The sequence below is a fragment of the Desmodus rotundus genome, chromosome 9 (genome assembly GCF_022682495.2).
Source record: "Desmodus rotundus isolate HL8 chromosome 9, HLdesRot8A.1, whole genome shotgun sequence".
NCBI lineage: Eukaryota > Metazoa > Chordata > Mammalia > Chiroptera > Phyllostomidae > Desmodus > Desmodus rotundus.
Genome location: NC_071395.1, coordinates 108,375,631 through 108,394,835, shown reverse-complemented (window position 1 = coordinate 108,394,835; position 19,205 = coordinate 108,375,631). Strand labels below are relative to the sequence as shown.

The window sequence follows — 19,205 nt, the reverse complement described above, 5'->3', positions numbered from 1 at the left end:
CACAATGGCTCTAGTAGCGCTTAATTGTCTTTAACTTCATTTGAAACAGTTCCGTTAGACTGCACTGTAATAGCTATTATATCAGCATGCATTTAAGAAAAACTTACCAAAATTGGTGAATTTTTTGCACAGCCATTTTAATATTGAATTGGAAGAAAATACACAACATTTTCTGGCATATTATACTTTATTGTTTTGAGAAAGGTACAAACACAACTGCAATGCAAAAAAAGATTTGTGCAGTGTGTGGAGAAGGTGCCGTGACTGATCCAACGTGTCAAACGTGGTTTGCGAAGTATCTTGGTGCCAGTGACATTTTGGCCAAATAATTCTTCACTGTGGGGCTGTCTTATGCACTGGAAGATGTTTAGCAGCACCCCTGGCCTCTCCCCACTAGAAGCCAATAGCGGGAGATAGCGACATACTCAAAATATCCCATCAATAAAGTTATTGATGAAAATGAAAAATGTGCCTTTTATGGAAAAAACTAAATGGACTTTTTGGCTAACCCAATACATAGTCCATATTATATGCAGGTATGGTTTTAAGTGCTTTACAGATACTAGATCTTTTCATCCTTGTAACAGTATTATGATTGGACATTACTATTTTTCCTATTTTATAAATGAGAAAACTAAAGAAAAGGCAGATAGGGAAGAATAGGTTTGGGAGATAGTAGGCAATGAGGAGCTGTTGAAAGTTTTTGAGTAGGGAAGAGATACGAATCAATGTTCTCTAAGATTTTTCCAGTGGCATCTTCTTGACAAAATCCACCTCTGTCTGCTGGGAGTTGTACCAGGAACCAGGGTTTTCAACCCTCTCCCATAACCCCGATTCCCTTATGATTTGCTTAATTTGGGTGGACGATAATTACAGAATTACCCATCAGTGTGGTTAGCAATTTGTGGTGAAGTTTGTGGAACAGGTCAAGGCCAGAGGTAGAGATACTGGAGTCATATGGGTAGGAAAGATAATTGAACCCATGGTACTACCAAGGGGATAGTATAAAGAAAATGCGTGAGTACAGAATTTTTTAAAATTTTGTTTTTCTCTCCCTCAAATACCATCTTATATTATTTCTCTTTTCAGCCATACTTTCTTACGGAGTTATCTGGAACTCCCGATGTCATTTCCACACCTCTCAATTCATCCTCAAACTTCTGCATTGTGGCTTTTGCCTTCATTGTGGCTTATGACAGCAATGCCACCAAAGACCGTGTGTTGCTAAATCCTTGGGCACTCTCCAGGTTTTCCTCCTTATCTCTATGGCAGTTGATATTATTGACTACTCACTTACACATTTATTAATTCAACAAATTTTGCTGGGGGAGGGGGGCTAGACCTCAGAAGTAGAAGAGGGACCAGATGGATATATTTCCTACTTCACAGAACTCTAAAAAGCATCCTGAAATATTATAATTCCTGCTTTTCCTTTTACCTCTCTGATTACTCCTTCTCGGTCCCTTTCGAATTTTGTTTTCTTCCGCTTCCGCCCCAGGTGTGCTCTCTATCTCCACATTTTCAAGAAGACTGTTTTAAAGCAGTTGCTTTAGGTTCACAGTAAACTGGAGGGGAAGGTACAGAGGTTTCCAGGCTGTGGCTAACAAAAGGCACTTACTTTTGTGTAAGCACACGTATTACATGCTAGGTGCATAACGTACTTTACGGTGGTTAGGCTTCCCAAACAGAAGAGAGAGACACGTACTGTCAGTCCTTTGAGACCTCATTTCTCAGATAAGAAGACTGAGGTTGAGGACACCTTAGGCAACTTTAGCAGTTACATTCAAGGCAGGGATTTGAACTCAGATCTGATGCCATCTCAACCTTTTTTCCTTGCACCGCCCTTGTCCCACTGCCGGTGTAGAGCCGTGGGCTGGATCACCGTTTTCCACGCTCCTGAGCTGGCTCGGGAAATTAGCTGAGTTGTTTTTTCTTTGAGAAAGGAACAGAATATTTCAGTAAGTTTTTTGAACATCTGCGCGAGGAAACAAATCCAGAGAATACCAGCTTGTTTAATACATCCCCTGGGATAGACACTAGACATCATTTGAGACGCCCGTGGCCGGTCTCTACCCAACCAGGCAAAAGTCTTTGGTTCTCCAGGGCGACGGAGATTTTGTTTCTGCGGCGCGCGTAGAAGACGTCACACGGCGAGGTCCTCTGACGTTAGCGCTTCCCGTCCACCATCTTTGTCCCTGGCAAAGTGGGTTTTGCGCAGTGGCTTAGACCTGGAAAAGGAGTCGTGACGTGCAGGAAACCATTACACCACCACCCGGGCCGTGCTCTCTGGCTGCCGCCGCCACCCCCGCCCTTGCCTCCGGTGAGTTCAAGGCGGCTAACTTTGGGGTGTGTCCCTCACTGATTCTCCGGAGCGGCGGTGGGGGGGCGCCTTAGGTTGGGATGGAGACGGGCGGACCACAGGAAATCCCAGGAGCTTGACCGTTGAGGATGGAGTGAGCCGTCGGGCGTGACCGTTGTGAAGAAGAGGGTTGGAGAAAGGGACTCCACCGCTGTGGCCGGGGAGGGAATCCTCGGGTGTGGCGGCTGGGAGCTGGGGAGCTCGGGCGGGTAGGTTTGCTCGAAGTTGCGTGGTTAGGGTAGCCAAAGGCCAGGGGTGTGGCCGGTAGAGGCTGGAGGCCGAGGGGAGAACCAACCTTCGCCGCTTGGGGTGGTTCTCTGAGAGCCTGGGACATCCAGCCAGCAGAGGGGAAAAGGGGTTCGGTTCCCCCAGTGGTTTGCCCGGCTCCCTTAGTTTGAGGTTGAGTCACCTCTTCCCAAACCCCAAATGGAGGGACAAACCCCTACAATGCTGACCATCTGGGGAAACTACAGGAATTCCTGACACTTAAGGGAAGAAAACCTCCAGAACTGTCCCGATGTGAAAGAGGGGGAAGTAAGTGGGGGTAAACCTTAGCCCGGAATGTTTTAATTTTGGATTTAGCAGAAATGATCTGGTTTGATAAAGGCTGTTGATTAAACCAGAGGCAAAGAAACTGAAACTTCCTGTTACCTCCAGATCCTTGGAATCCGAAGAATTTATTCACGCTCTTTTCAGAGTAGTCTTATATTTGGGGCTTTTACGGAACACACTTGGCTGCTTCATTATGAAGCAGTGTGAATAACGTATTTTAAAAAAGAAGTGTTTTGTAAATGCCAGACAGTTACCATAATCAGTGGAATTTTTTAAAATAAAGAAACCGCAGGAAGTTTAGAAAAGGCAGAATGACAAAGGAAGGTGGTCTCAGTGAGGAGCAGTTCAAATTGTTAGTAATCCTCCTGGTATCCTTCTCTTGCTTAGCCTCAGGGGACACTTACAGAGTAGTAATAGAAAGCAGCAGACGAAGGAGGTGCAGCTGCACAGGAAAGGGCAACACATTCCAGTGATGACTAAGCTGGCGGTAGGTGAGAAAGGTTTGCAGGTATCTCAAACTCTCCAGGAAGCCAAAGGGTAGTGTGTTCTGCAAACAGCCTCACTGACAGTTGGGTGGTAAAATTAAAATACAACTAACAAAACTAAGAGACTCAAAGTCCCGTTCTTGCATCTTTTTTTAAAAGCAGATCCATAGTTTAAAATACATTTTAGGTTGAGGTTTGAACCAAGCTGAAGAAGGAAATGAATAAGATAGAATACTGTTCTTTCCTCCTTTCATTCTAGGTGTAAGTTTTCCAGAGTTTTTTGTTATTTCAGGTAAACATTGGATGTAAAACTTTGAGCTTCTTTCTTACTGTATGATATTAACAAATTGCCTTGTAGTCTGCAACAAGTAAATAAAATCACAGGTGTGTCTGTTGTAGCCAGGTGTCTTTTATAATTTCCTATGAGCTAAATGCTACCTGAAGATGCTGTTGTCTTTGCATTATTATCGAAATGCCTGATTAGCGCCTCTAACCCTTGTAATAAAAGATTGATGGAATGACCTTTCTGCTTTGTAATTTGGTTAATTCTCTGGCCATTTTATTAGTATAAGCACCAGACTGTGTAAAGCCCAACTTTAAGTGAAAAGATGGGATTTAGTGGCTTCATCAACTCAATTTAGATGCCATTTCCCAGAGAGCCATTTGAAATTGAGACCCTGTTAATTTTTTCCCTGGCCTTATTATCTTTAGGGGGACCGGAAGGAGGGAGGAAAGGAGAGAAGGGACTTTCACAATCTATATTTAGTGGAATCTAGGTTATGTTAAACCTAGATGTATAATTCTGTACCTGCAGGCCTGTGAAGAGCGGTGACTGCACCCCGGGCTGGGACAAGTAAGCGTGACTGTGTGCTTTGTCTGTGGCCGCGCTGCTGTTGAACAGTGCCCCTCGGCCATGTGGCGGGGCCGCAGAACAGCCAGGACTTGTCCAGTTTGACGTGACAGAAAGTAGTGTGAGTTCAAACTCCCAGACGGCTTGGCTTTTTCCTGGGGCTCTCCAGAAGGGACAGTGTGTTTTATTCCCCCCCCAGGCGCTTGATTTGTGAGACTCTTCAGCAAATGCTTGATTTTTTTCCTGAGCTCTATCTTGGCTGCTTCTTCTTTGGCTTCTAATGCGGACCACAGTGTTCACCATCCCGTATTTTCCGAATCTGGTTATGTCCATCTCTGGCATGTGGTTAAGTGTATCTCTTTGTAAAATATACATACAAATGTAATCTTTTGAGATGACATTCACATAACATAAAATTAACCACTTAAAAGTGAGCAGTTCAGTGGCGTTTCACACATTCACTGTTGCACAGCCACCACCACTTACTTGTTTTTATTTAGGCTGTTTTCATTTTGCTTGGGATTTCTGTTGGTTTAAGGCAGGAGCTGACTTAATACAATGTTTTCCTGCCAGTATGGGGAGCGACATTTCATTACTGGTGTTACCAACAGTGTGACCTAAGAGAATATGTTTTTCCCTTCTCTTTAAGAGCAGGGATTCTGAATTTAGAGTCTAAGATACTTTGAATTCACTCCTCTTCCCTGAAATTTTGTGGGTGGGTACATTAGTCTGTAGGTAAGAACACGTAAGGCTCACAGTGATAGAAATCCTTGGCCGTGAAACTTGTCAGGAGAAGTAATGAAGTGTGTGGGTCATTAATAAAGGTAGGCTTTGAGACTAGGTTAATTTAGTATTTAACAGATTGTGCTGAAAACTGTTGTGAATTTAATGTGCGTGTATGAAAGCTTTAAGCAAATAATGATTTTTGTGCTATTTTTCAAAGAAACTGGGTGAAAAATTCCAAGCAGATTTTGTTTTTAAATCTTAAGTTTTGATGATCGTATAGGACTTAAAATTGCATAGTGATGTCCTAGATAGACTGTGATGGCCTTGAGCTGCGGCCTGTGTATCAGGCTGTGGTGATCAGTTCCATGCGCCGGCTTTTCTCTTTATCTGGGTAAGTTCTCCTGGTCTTTCTATGTGAAAACCTCTAGTCTTCCGTTTGCCCACTTCCCATTAGTTTCCATTGTGAATGGATTAAATAATTACACCTTTTTTTAAAAAAATTTTTGCTAGAAAGGCGTTATGAAAACATTGTATAAGGCAAGCCTTACAGGTTAATTTTTGATTATAACGTATGCAGTCAGAACATTTCTGCTTTCTATAATAGTGTTTGTGCGTTCTAGCTTGCTTTTAACAACGTGATTCAGTGAAGTTCTGGTAGGACTTAAAGTGCTGTTATTATATGAGGATCAGGACTGGAAATAGAGAGGCAGCAGCTTGGAAAGATGGCCGATGAGTCCAATTTCTCTAAGTTTGTCCAAGCAGCATATTTTAGAGATGATTCGAGCCACGCTTTTTTCATTGCTTTATGTTTTCTGGCTTTTTTTCCTTTTCCTTAATTACATTGACCTGTTCAGTGCTTAGGTCTTTTCCTCTGATCTGTATTTACTGTTGTTCGCCAAATGTGTTGTCACAAATATTTGTCAAGTTTGCCAAATATATTATCATTTGTGTTGTTTCAACCTGAAAATAATGAGCAGGTACCAGGGCATCTGTCCTAAATCTAGTAATTAGTATTGTTAGTGATGGAGGTGAGGAAGAAGATACTCAGTTTTAAGTGCAGAAGGAATATAATTACTTTCTTAAACTTTTAAATTACTATTATGCTGAATTTAGAGAGAGAAAGAAACATGGATTTGTTGTTCCACTTACAGCGTATGCATTCATTGGTGGATTCTTGTGTGTGGCCTGACCAGGGATCGAACCCACAATGTTAGCAAATCAGGACAACGCTCCAACTACCTGAGTTACCCAGCCAGGGCCGGAAGGGATATTAGTAAAAGAAAATTTTAACGTATTCAAAAAATAGTCAGCTATGTTGGACGGAAGCCTTACTGCAAGTTTCTGAAATCAGGCAACTTTTTCCTATTGCGTGGGAGAGAGGTGACCGGTCCAGGCTGTTCTCGTTTGCGGGCAGAGCCTCATGTCAGCTAAGTCAGTTCTGGGAGTGGGAATGGATGAGTTCACGTTGAGGCTGGGATCTGTGTTCTTTTAAGTTTTAATGCCAGTTCTGGTGTCTGTTTGTGGGGTTTTTTTGCCTTGTTTTTAGCTGCAAACTGATACTCTTTGGGAGTACTGTTGGGCTAAGTGTTGGAAATAATGAAAATCGCAGTCTAAAAAAATCCCTGGGAGAAGCCGTTGGCCTTGCTAGGTGTTTGTCGTCAGAGTATTCTACTGACTCAGGCCTTTTTTTTGAGATTCTTTTATTTAAAGTTGCATGTGATGGTGCAGCTTTCACCAGCACCAACAGACTGGCAGAATGATTTTCTCCTTTGACCTTGCCTTCAGAACGCATGCTTTGAAGGGACTTCATCTTGCAGGCAGGGAAGTAACTCAGATTTTCCTGACTGGAAGGTGACGGGGATATCTCTCAACGAACTTGAGTGACTGACTGAAGGTGTGTGTACAAAAAGGTCTAGTTTTTAGGTCTCGGAGCCTTTTAGGAGATAATCGTGACGAAAATCACAGAGCCATCATAGGTTCAGGTTATCACTCCACTCCACTTGGCTTTTGCCCCAAGTATAGCTCCTTAAGGCCAGAGCTGCATTCTGAATTATCTTTGCATCCCTTGAATCACCAGTGATGGTGGTAAGGAAGAAGATACTGATTTTTTTTTTAGATACTCACCCAAGGATATGTTTAATTTTAGAGAGAAGAGAGAGGGAGAGGGAGAAACATCCATGTGAGGGAAACATTGATCAGTGGCCTTCTGTAAGTGCCCTGAATGGGGATCGAACCTGCAACCTTTTGGTGTACAGGACGGTGCTCCAACTGAGCCAGCCAGCCAGGGCAGAAGATACTCATTTTTGAATACAGAAATTCTGATACGTAAATGTTCTTTAAAATAATGTACATGGGACATAAATAACTTGGATGAAGGAATTCTTTTCTCTTGCCGTAGGTACACATTGAAGAGCCAACACCACCATGACTGACTCCAAGTACTTCACAACCAATAAAAAAGGTAAGTCTGAGAACCTGGTCAGAGCGTTGAGGGTCTTCCAAAGTTAGGTTGTGAGACCGTCCCTAGCGGAGCGCCCTGGCCTCTGCAGAACGCGTGCTGTGGGCAGTCTCCCTGCGGGTCTGGTGCTCCTGCGGCGAAGTGTGTTGGGAAGTTAAAGTACAGGTTTCAGATTTGATTGAAGGTCCTGCCTTGGTAAGAGGAAGGGACCTGACACCGATCCATCGAAGATTGGTGGATCTGAGCACAGTTATTCTCTTTCAGCGTTTTTCTTGGAAATACTCATTTTATAACAAGAAATACTATTATATAGAGATATGTATAAAGTAAACATGAAAGTTCTCTGCTTTCCTCTTCCTGTTCCTGAGGGGAACTCCTGTGTAATCCTCAGTCTCTTTGTATGCCTATACATACATACAATTTTTTTAAATGTATCTTTGAAGAAAATGGGGTCATGAAGAAAAATGCAAGAAACTTGATAAATTCATATCCCTCCATGTAGATTTACCTCCTTCTTTGGCTAAGCTTTGTCTAGATACATTCTTTGTACTTTAAAACAGGAACCTCTGAAGTCAGTATTATGATTTTTAGGTCATAGATTATTTGAAGAGCTTTGAATTTATTAACTCACCATCTTTGTACTCAGGAATATAATACTGGTTTTTATAGTGAGTGTTTTTAGCCTAGGAACTAAGGATTCTTGGGGAAGTCCCACTTCCTTATCTTTTGTAAAATTCTCCCTAAATACACAGCTCTTTCCTGGTGCTGCGGACGGCACTCCCGTCAGAGGCAGACCCGTGTAGCTCTTCTCACCTGCTGCGCCCTGCCGCTGAGCCGCAGTTATTCCTCGGGGTCGGCACGTTTCCTGACGTGTTCTGGGCAGGACACTCTCCTCCTGCTCGCTAGCAACTGGCCTTCTCAAACGTACCTGTTCTCCTCTCCTCCAGGGGCTAAAATAAGACCACTTCTCTGCCCCAGAATGTATCTTTCTGGTTTCCCTTGTGATGTGTACTGGCCTTGACCTCCTGACTGTCTCCAGATTTAACCAGGATTGGTCTGGAAGAACACTGCAGTGTCCTTCTACTTTGATTTGTTCATTTATTCAGTAAATTTTTACTGAGTGCCTACTGTGTGTGAGTCATATTTCCTACCCTAACACTGGTGGAGTTTCTTACTAAATATCCTAATTTCCCCCAAGTCAGAGTAGATGCAAAAGGATACCTGGTACCCAGATCTTGATTTATAAATGTGGTTTCCCACGAAAAGGGGTCAGGACTCCTTGGAGAAATGACTGATTCCAAGGCTGGGTCAAGAGAAAGTGCAAGAGAAACATGAACATCTTAGGCCAGAAATCAAAAGAAAGGAAGTACTCAAAAGTGACGGCACAGGTCAAGGAGCAGAAGAGTTTGAAGGGGCTTCCACTGGCCAAATTTGAAATTGATAATTTAAAAAGTGATCACATATTGGACTGTAGCCCATTGATTAATCAATACCATAAATCATGGCGGTAGTTGATTCAGGCAAGAGTCATCAGTGAATCCTAAAGTAACCGGCAGGTGAAGTTTGCTGGAGAATAGGAGTTTATATAGTTTCAAAGGTATCCTTTCAGAAATCACTTACCACCTTAACCAAGTATTCGGTGTTAACATCACCAGTAATGGAACAAATTAACATCCTTTTCCTCTTGATGTGATGGCACGGAGAAGAACACACTATCCTTTATGAAGTGTGCCTGCCAGAACACAGAATGTCAGCATAGTCACGAGGGAGCACCCATGGGAAACCCAAACCGAGAGCGTGCTACAAAAATCCATCATGAATGACCGAGGCTGAAGAACGGTTTCCGGTTAAAGGAGACCAGACGGACAGATGTGACGGTACATGGGATGGCATGATCCTGGATTGCGTCTCAGCCCAAGGAGGGATGGGTGTAAAATTGCTGTAAAGGACATTTTCAAGGCCTTGAGTAAGGTCTTATGATGATGTATCCTTGTTAAATTTCCTGATTTTGATTATTGTATTACGGTTATGTAAGATAGTTGTTTGTTTTTAGACACTATACATTGACACATTTAGAGCCAATGAGATATGATGTGTGCAACTTACTGTTAAAATGATTCAGAAAAAAACTTACATAGAAAATATGATAAAACAAATATGGCATAATGTTAACAATTGGGGAATCCCATAACTTTAAGATTGCGGTGCTTCACAAAGAAAAAGGTAGGAGGGCGCGCTGTAGTGGCCTAGAGTGAGCGAGGGACACCAGAATATTTTCTAGAAAGCTTAAGCATATCTGCCCTTTCTGTCATTTGGAGCTGTGTAAGGGTAAACAAGCTCTTCTGTTACAGCCCACAAAGCTCCATACTTAGTTGCGTCAACTACCTACCAGTCAGTGGCTTTCCACCTGACCTACACATCGGCATTACCCAGGGAAACTGAAAACAGTACTGACGACCAGGTCCCACAACCCCGGATGTCACTAGTCTGGGGTATGGCTGTTTGTCAGGGGTGGAGAATGGGGGGAGGGTTTAAAAGCTCCCCAGATTTTCTGATCTGTAGCCAAGATTGAGAATTGCTAGCTGCTAGCAATGGTTGGTAGACCTGATTAAGGGGTGGAGGAGGGAAAAAAGGTAAGATTTAGTAAAGTTGTATGTATGAGTGCTTGGCTTAGTACCCCTCCTCGGCTCCTCCCAGCTTCCCTCTTTGTCTTTATTGCTCGCACCTCTCAAAGGCCTCTAGCCCCTTGCTATACATTTTCACCTTTTTTCTGATTTCCTTATTCTGAAATGTATGTATTTCTTCTGTTAATGTTTTTTTGGCTTTGATGATCAAGTTATTGTTTATAATGATATAAAAAGTTATTTAAAAACTCACACAACTCTTCAAACCTCTTGTAATGGGTCCTGGTAACCTTTTTTTACTTAGGGATTCGTGCAGCTTTAAGACTTAGAGATGAGTCATGGCTGGGTGTATTAAAAACGGATAGACTGTGTTCCCTTTACTTCCTGCAACACCCACCAGAATTGCCACGGGAACATACTCTTTAAGTTTATGCTGTTGGGGTTGGAATAATTTCAGTTACAGCCTGTTTTGATTCTCCCACTCCTGCTGCTCTTCACAGTGCAGACTTTCTGAAACCCTTCGGCTTGTCTGATTCTATTGTTCCCAGAAGTACATGGTAGGAAGGACCCCCAAGAGCTGGATCTGGCAGCAGAGGACTTGATGGAGAGGAGAGTGACTCTTTAAAGGGCCCAGCTTTTCTGGCTGTGCTCTTCTTGCAGCTGTGGATTAAGTAAATCAGCAGTTTCTGTAACATGGATTTGTTTGCCTTGTTAGCAGTGGATATTGATGTAATAAGCTTTTTTTTTTTTTGGTGTTCAGTGGCCGTGTTTCTTAAGTTTCATCCTTCACATTTGGAGGTTTCAGCAGATCACAGAGTTTTCTGTCCCCACTGTTTCTATACTGATGAGTGAGGTCTGCTTAAAGTGAACATCAGGGACCAACATGCAGGTGGAGGCCGGGGGGCAATATGGCAGAAGGGTTTAAGAGCATACAGGTGGGAGGTTGACATGGGAGCCGCTTCTTCATGGGCGTGCTGGTGTGTTTTCTTTTTTCTTTTAAAACCAGTAGAGGGTTATCACGTTTTCTTATTTCAGCTCCAGCTGTCTGCAGCTGGGTGAGCCCAGCCTTAACGTAGTGGTGACAGCTTTGCCGTGTCACGGTGCAGGGCCCGAGCAGTCAGCTGTCCGGGGTGTTCCTTTAGAAATGACTCTGGCTTGTGCCATTCGTGAAGCTTCAGGATTATTATTTCTGTTGTTAGATTGATGGGCTGGGATGGGGCCTTAAAGCCCATTAACCACCAACCCCCCCACCCCCCATTAACTTCTTAAAGTACTAATTAGAGTAGAGCAATGATTTTCAACTGTGGTTGTGCATTAGAATCACTTGGGGGAACTTTCTATGAATGTAAGAGTTCTACTCCTTGCCATTCTGATTTTTTTGGTCTGAAGTAGAGCCCGAGCTTTGTTATTTTTAAATACTTCCCAGGAAATAATGTGTGGCCAAGGTTGAGAACCTCTAGATTTAGGAGACACTCTGTCACTAAGTCACTCAGATCTTTGAGCCCTAGTTCTTTATCTGTGCCATTAAGAGTGGGTGAATGAGACCTGACCGGTGCGACTCGGTTGGTTGGGCATTGTCGCATGAAGCAAAGGTTCAGGTCCCTTCCCAGTCTGGGCACATGCCTAGGTTGCAGGTTCAGCCCTGGCCCCGCCCCTGCCCTCTGCAGGGCACCCATAAGAGGCAACTGATCGTCTATGTTTCCCTCACTCTCCCTCCCTTCCTCTCTCTCTAAAAGAATAAGTAATTTTAAATGCTTGGTTTTTTAAAAGACTTTATTTATTTTTCAGAGAGAGGGGAAGGGAGGGAGGAAGAGAGGGAGAGATGCATTGATTGGTTGCCCCTGGCACGCCCCCAACCGGGGACCTGGCCCACAACAGGCCTGTGCCTTGACTAGAATCCAACCAGTGACCTCTGGGCTCCCCGGCCACAGGCCGGCACTCAATCCACTGAGCCACACCAGCCAGGGCTAATTAATTAATAATAATTTTAAAAAGTGGGTGAATGAGTTGATATCTGGAGTCTTTTGGGGTTTGAAAACACTAGTTTGTGAACCTTTTCTTTGCCTACATTATTTTTTCTCCAGGACCTTGAAATTCTGATGGGGGAGATCATTCCTCAGGTGCCCTTCTCTCCCCGCTGTAAGATGTGGTGAGACTGACTTTCTCCTGCTCCTGTGGCCCCTGCGATCTGCGTTGTGTCTTCCTCTCTGGCCATGACCTGAAAGACGGTGCCCCTATGCGTGTCAGTTACTACTCAAGGGGTTTGAATTGTACTCACCCTGTAACTTAAAGGGTCTTATTCTGGTTGGCCGTCCTGGCTTCAGTAAACTTTCACGATGTTACTCATTATATAACACAGTATTCTGCTTTAGCTCTTTGGTCCTGGGGACCCATCCACTTTGTTTTCTTCTTTTATAGGAGAAATCTTTGAATTAAAGGCCGAACTCAACAATGAAAAGAAGGAAAAGAGGAAGGAGGCGGTGAAGAAAGTGATCGCTGCTATGACCGTGGGGAAGGACGTTAGGTGAGGGCAGTCACGCCACCACTGACCGCTGCAGACCCGGGCCCTCTCAGACTGTTTTTATTGCTTGCCATTTAAAACTGTTAAAATTAGAGAACCTGTAAGAGTGGGTTTGCCCCTGAAAACAGCATCAGAAAGTGTGGTTGCTTTTATATAAATTCTGTGACTTCAGTTTGTTTGTTTTGGAAGAGTGAAACCAGTTCGATTTTTTGCAGACAGATCTGGGATAAAACCTCCCGAGAGCTGGCGCAGCGTCAGATCTGTTGCCGAGGCAGTTTTAGAAGATGGTAAAAATACACTGAGAGGCAGAGGCTCATATGTTCTTTAACTGACGTAAGCCAGTGCCCTCAGCTTTATAACTCTACCTTCAGTTCCTGAATTCCAGATCAGAATCAGCATTAACAAAGTCCTTGTTTAAAAAAAAATTCGGTAATTTAGCAACACCACTTGGAAACAAGTAAGGATTGTCTGCAGGCCCCTGAGGATGCCCTAAATCCCTTCAGGGGGTCCGTGAGGTGAGAGCTGTTCCTGTAATGAGACTGAGGCGTTGTTACTAACCTTGTTCGTTACGTTGACATTTGTACTGCCCACATGGTGGTGCGAACCCCCGAGGTGGAGCCACACCGCGATACCAGGCATTGTATCTTTCACCCCACGTGTGTGCGGGAGACGGACAGGGCAGTTTCGCTTAGGACTGTTCGTCACGAAGCGTGAAAGTTTACTTTCTTTTAAATATGTGATCCTTTTTAATATTCCGTATGGTAGGAATTATGCATAAAGCACCTCTGCCGCATAGCACAGAGGGATGGCTGAATTGGAAAGAAAAAAGCCCACGCATGAGTGTTTGAATTAAGAGCACCAATTCGATTGTGAAAGCATGATTGACAGACAGAGTACAGTTAACCAGACTTCAGTGTTTGGGAGACATTTTATCAAAAACGAACAAAGTGAACCGTTACTTCAAGGGGAAAAAAATGACATTAGATAAATTTAAGCTTTAAAGTAAAAATTAGGGTGTTGGAAAACTTGTATCGCCTGTCACGAGCTTGACAGCCTCCAGCACCCACAGGGTTTCTGGCGAGATGGGCGGCGCAGCTAACGAAGGCGAGTGTTTGCTGCCGCGTAATGACGTGTGCCGACCCCGGGGTCTGCACGGCTCACTGCCCCACTGTTTTCCGTGACCGGTGCTCAGGTCCCAGAGCTGGGCTTGGGTAAAAGAGCCACTCCAAGTAAGTGACAAGCCAGGAGATTTTAATGCCACCTGCATGTTGTAGCTAACTCTTAAACTACCGTTTGTGGACTAAAAAAGAAGAAGGATACACCGTTCTATGAACAAGCTATTAAAATACTTCTCCCTTTTCCAGTTTATGTACATGGATGAAGCTGGATTTTTTCCTTACACTTCAACCAAAGTAATATTCTACAATGGGTTGAATACCAGAGCAGACGAGAATCCAGCTATTTTTGTTTAAACTAGACATTAAAGAGATTCGCAAAATTGTAAAACAATGTCACCTGTTAAAAAAAATAGTATATGTTTACTTTAGAATGGTACTTGTTACTATGAAATGTATTGTTTTAAATGGATTAATATTTCTAAAGTTTCTCAGTTTTAATTCCTGATGTGACAGTGTCTGTAGTCATATAACCCACATGAACAAAAACGCTCTGGGGGTCTCAGTGCTTTTTAAAGGGGTCGTGAGACCCAGAGGGTGAGAGCAGCTGCCCTGAGCAGGCGGGAGCGTGCGAGGAGATGGTGACAGCAGGAAGTGGCTCGGTGGCTTCCCGTGCTGCAGGTGCCGCTGTGCCGAGGCCGGCGGTGGTTCTGTTTGTTAGCCTGTGAGCACAGTTGGATGTGACGTGACCATCTATCTATCTCAGAGGTCAGCAGACTTTTCTTAAAGGGCAAGCTAGTAAACACCTCAGGCTTAGCAGGCCAAGAGGCAAAAAATTGAGGTTACTGTATAAGTAATTACATAACAAGAGAGAAAGAAATTTCCACAAATATTTTGTTGACCAAATTCAGCATATAATTAAGTACAGGTTTTTTTGTACTACGTGTCTCCTAAAAAGTTGGGGTTCTTTTGGGGGGTTACAATTTGTTGAATTGGGTTCAGAGTTAGTATTCTTTCTGGCCTCAAATCAGTTGTCAATGTTCACATGCAAAAACCACTTTTAGCTCTCTGCTCGTGCCAGACTGGGTGCTCGGCTGCGCCTGGCCCACAGGCTCTGGTTTGCTGGCCCGTGATCAGCCGCCGAAGGGCAGTTTGTGCCAAGGAATAAATCTGTCCAGGTTGAGCGTGTCGGTACGGATGAACTTTACACTCAGCATTCTTTCTGGGTGGGGCTTTTGTGTGTGTTTCTGTGTTCTACAGAAAACTTAAAACTTCTTTGGGGTTTTCCTTTTTTATGCTTGGTAAATACTATTTGTTAATTTATTAATTAATTGATTATTTTATGCCTAGCACTATATCAGATATCATAATTCAGACGAAAGGATAGTAGATGCCTTTTAGCCTTAATAATAAAACACAGCTAAGTAGATACTAGAATGTATACATTTAAGGCCAATAAGAATTCTACAAAAGAGAGATCCATATAAATAGAAATAGGTGAAGAATCCTTCTTGGAGGAGATGGGATTTATGCTGCCGACAAAGACAGCTAAAAAAACCCCAATAAATAGAGGTTAGCTGTTTGCAGGTCGTATTCGGTCTCCACTGCACGTGACCTCACGTGAAGCACGGTCCAGGAGAAACGACGATGCGACCAGCCACATATGCAGTTCTACATTTTCTGGTGGCCACATTAAAGTTGAAGTAAAAAATGGATGAAATTAATTTTAATAATGTATTTTATTTTACCCAGTAAACCAGAATAGTAATATTTCAGCATAAAATCAACATAAAAGTTATTAGTGAGATATTGACGGTATATTTTTCATCCCGAGTGTTTCACGCGTACGTCACAGCTCAGTGTGGACTGACCACGTCGCATGCACGCCTTCGGTGCCTGGCGGCTTCTCTGTGGGGAAGCTCAGGTTTCTAGCTTTATGCTTTGGTACTTAGTGGTCTTTACCTCCAGAACTTTGACTATTCTTGATCAAGATCTTCTTGATCTTGGGCAGGTATTTGGAATTAACTTATTTAGGATCTTGAATTTCCCGTGGTTAATGTTTCAGGTATATTTACTTGTTTCACAGTTGTTTTTCACGTGAGCTGTTCCCCTAGGAAATGGAAAGAGCCCTCACTTTTGGAGAATGTCACTGGCGTTTATTAATCATCCGCGTGTGCACGAAAGTGCATAGGGACCCATGCAAATCAAACAGGCAGTTTCCCTTCCAGGACAGAGGTCATTGGCTTATTGGCGATAGGACTGCTCCTTTGGCTTTGCAGTCTGTTTTCTTTTTGTAAATAATTTCAGTCTTTGTATGTTATATGGGAGCTATACCAAGTGACCAATTACTTCTCTTACTTTTCGGTAGAAATAACACTGACGTTTGGTTCTCCTTTCTTCTGTACTAGTAATAAGATATTTAGAAGTATTTAATTTATAAGGTACTTTGATAAAGCCTTAGGGGAAGGTTAATTGCTAACTTCCCTTACAATTATAATTAACCCATATATTTCTAAATGCAGCTTACACTTTAAATCTGATAAGCTCAACCATTTCAAGCTAATGGTACTACTTTATGAATGAAAACACAATTTCTTTTTGTTGGCCTTATAGGGGAATGGTAAATCATGACATGACTTGAACTTGGGAAGAGTATGAACTCCTCTTGTATTTGTGCACACTGAAATTTCATTTGTCTGAACGTGTAAATAAATTCCACTAAAGAGGGTGCATGATGTCCTAGAGAAATGAGTGGAGTCCAGCTGTGGGACTAGAGATGCACAGAATGAGCCTGACTGGAGCGTTTCATTCTGCCAGCGAGCAAGGGAGCTGTTGAAAGTAGAGGGAAGGTGACACGAACTCTGGAGCCAACTGCGTGGGCTCCTGCTGTCTAGGATGGTGGACAAAGAACGAGCATCAAAAGGTGTAACAGTTGCAGTGCTTCAAAACCATGATTAATTGGCGTGAAGAACCACTGGTAATTGAATGATAAAAATAGCGATTTTTAAAAACATCCCTAAAATACTATACGTGAAATACGATGTCTAGAACTTGTTTGAAAGTCCTGCAGAGCGGCTCTTGGGGCGGGGACGGCGGGGGAGGTTCGGGAAGAGGGCGGGCCGGGTCGGGGTGTGTGCGAGGCGCACGGTAGGTACAGTGGGTTCGTTACATTGCTTTCTCTACTTCTGTTTGAAAACTCTCATAGTAAAGTTTTAAAAATTTAGTTTTAGCAACCTTGGGATCAGCACTGCGAGTTCTTTAGTGGTTCATTTCTGTCATCATGCCACTGTTGGGGACATTTGTCCGTGCATCAGATCACTTTGTGAATAAGACTAGTTTTTTGTTTTGTCTAACAGGTTGGCACCAACGTCTGTTCACTTTTCCTTTCTCTTTTCTTCTCTGTTCTCAGCTCTCTCTTTCCAGATGTAGTGAACTGCATGCAGACTGACAACCTGGAGCTGAAGAAGCTTGTGTATCTCTACCTGATGAACTATGCCAAGAGTCAGCCAGACATGGCCATCATGGCTGTCAACAGCTTCGTGAAGGTAACCTCAGAGACCCCGCATCAGTCTCTTCTACTTCAAGTAACGTTTTCAGGAGCGTCTCGATACAGTTCGTGTCTGCATGGCAGATACACAACCTCTGCTCCAAGAGAGGGCCTCTAGAGAGAGCGCTGGCAGTGACCAGGAGTGCTCGTGTTCCGGGCACCCTGTGTGCCGGCACTTGTCACCAGCGCAGTCCACGTGGCGAGCCCTCTGTTAGCTGGCCTTTGTGCATCTCCCAGGTGGGAGAGGGAGGCCAGGGGAAACCTCACTGTTTCGTGAGCTGGCAGAGGCTCACAGGGACCTCCACGGCTCACGTAGGGTGGGCATATTATTGTAGGGCCAGTAACCTGTTTTATTTTTGTAGAAACTATGCTTACGGGTCAGAAGTGGTGGAAACTGCTCCAGGGGGTACTACTTCTATTTTGTATTACTTAATAGATCTTATATTTGATGGATGTTTTTATTATGGGAAATTTGAAACATATTCAAGTAGAAGGAGTATTCAAAATGTCCATCTTGCGGTTTCAATAGCTACCAGCTCCTGATCAGTCTGTTTAATTTATACTCCCTGTACATACTTTCCTGACCCTCATCCCTTCTCCTAGTGGACAATTTTAAAGCAAATCCCAAATATCATAAGGATGAAAAATCATTTCATTCTTACATTTGTCAGAATAAGATTTCTTTTTAAAAGGTAACCACAGTGCCATTTTCACATCTTAAAAATTTGACCATTTAAAAAAGTTTCTCGGTGTTACCGGATGTCCAGTCAGATGTTTGCCTGTCAGAGTTCACGAGCATAATAACGAGGATGTTCCTAGAAATGTTTTTTTACTAATTTTCTTCTACCTGGAATTTCATCTGCATTTTTTTTTTAAAAAGGAAAGAGCATTTCTAAAGTTAGCTTCTATTAAACTGTTTTCGAAAAGTAACCATTATACTTTCTTTCTTCTTGGGGAGTTTTGTTCTTCTCCTGTTCAGCTACATTGTACAGTATCAAAGAGCATTTCATTTTTTCTCTCCACCGGTCGGTAGCCTACCTACCTCATAGGCTGACTGCACACATGTGCGTTTCTAATACTTAAAGAAATTTTTTAGAGTAGGGTAATTCAAGGAGTGTTCCTTCTTACTAAGTGTTTTATTTGTGTGGTACTCGGAAGAGCACTTTCTAGCAAAGGAGGGACTGGCTTCTGTCAGGCCCACACCAGCTTCTGTCTTCTTCTTTGCTTGCTTTTCTGTTGGCCAAGCCCCTTTTTTCTCCCTGCTTGCTATTTGGGGCTCATCTTTCCAATTCCTCATTTTCCCTGTACCAGAATGCAAGCCCAGAGGTCTTTTGTGTTTTTAGGGCAGGTGTACTAATGGCCATGAGGATGGTAACACCAGCTTACTAGGCTTTTGCTCAGCTCGGGAGCTAATCCATTTCTTCACTGTGCATATAAAACAGTTTGAATGAATTACAAACTAGACTCTCATAGGCAGCTAAGATCTGTACTCAAGAACGGAATAGCGTGGGAGATTTGGGTTCTGATAGAGGCTGTGACTGGAGGCCTCCATTAAGAAACTGTTCTTCTGTGGCTTGTGCACACTAGACTGTTTCCTTTCCGCCACCGCTTCCACTTGTAGTTGTCAAGGATCATGTTTTGTAGGACTGTGAAGATCCCAACCCTCTGATCCGGGCCTTGGCAGTCAGAACCATGGGGTGCATCCGGGTGGACAAGATCACGGAGTATCTCTGCGAGCCCCTCCGCAAGTGCTTGAAGGACGAAGACCCCTACGTTCGGAAAACGGCGGCCGTCTGCGTGGCCAAACTCCACGACATCAACGCCCAGATGGTGGAAGACCAGGGGTTTCTGGATTCTCTGCGGGATCTCATAGCAGATTCAAATCCGATGGTAATAAGCTTTTGCTTTTATAAAGAGAACAGTACTTAAAATGGGTTACTCTAAAAAGCATGTTTAAAACAGTTCTTG

The 19,205-nt window shown here is 43.3% G+C and overlaps 1 protein-coding gene across 3 annotated transcripts in view; it reads left to right on the top strand.

Moving 5' to 3' along the window:
* Positions 1-2,166: 2,166 nt before the first annotated feature.
* Positions 2,167-19,205, top strand: part of AP2B1 (adaptor related protein complex 2 subunit beta 1) — a 101,681-nt gene continuing 84,642 nt past the window's right edge. For 2 of the 3 annotated variants that reach the window (XM_053930707.2, XM_053930705.2), the window contains exons 1-5: positions 2,167-2,320; positions 7,371-7,433; positions 12,473-12,578; positions 17,100-17,235; positions 18,882-19,127. In XM_053930707.2, the coding sequence (XP_053786682.1) occupies positions 7,397-7,433; positions 12,473-12,578; positions 17,100-17,235; positions 18,882-19,127 (525 nt within the window). In that variant the 5' untranslated portion in view covers positions 2,167-2,320; positions 7,371-7,396. Of the gene's footprint in view, positions 2,321-2,391; positions 2,569-7,370; positions 7,434-12,472; positions 12,579-17,099; positions 17,236-18,881; positions 19,128-19,205 lie in introns of those variants that run through there. The other variant, XM_053930706.2, reaches the window with a different exon arrangement.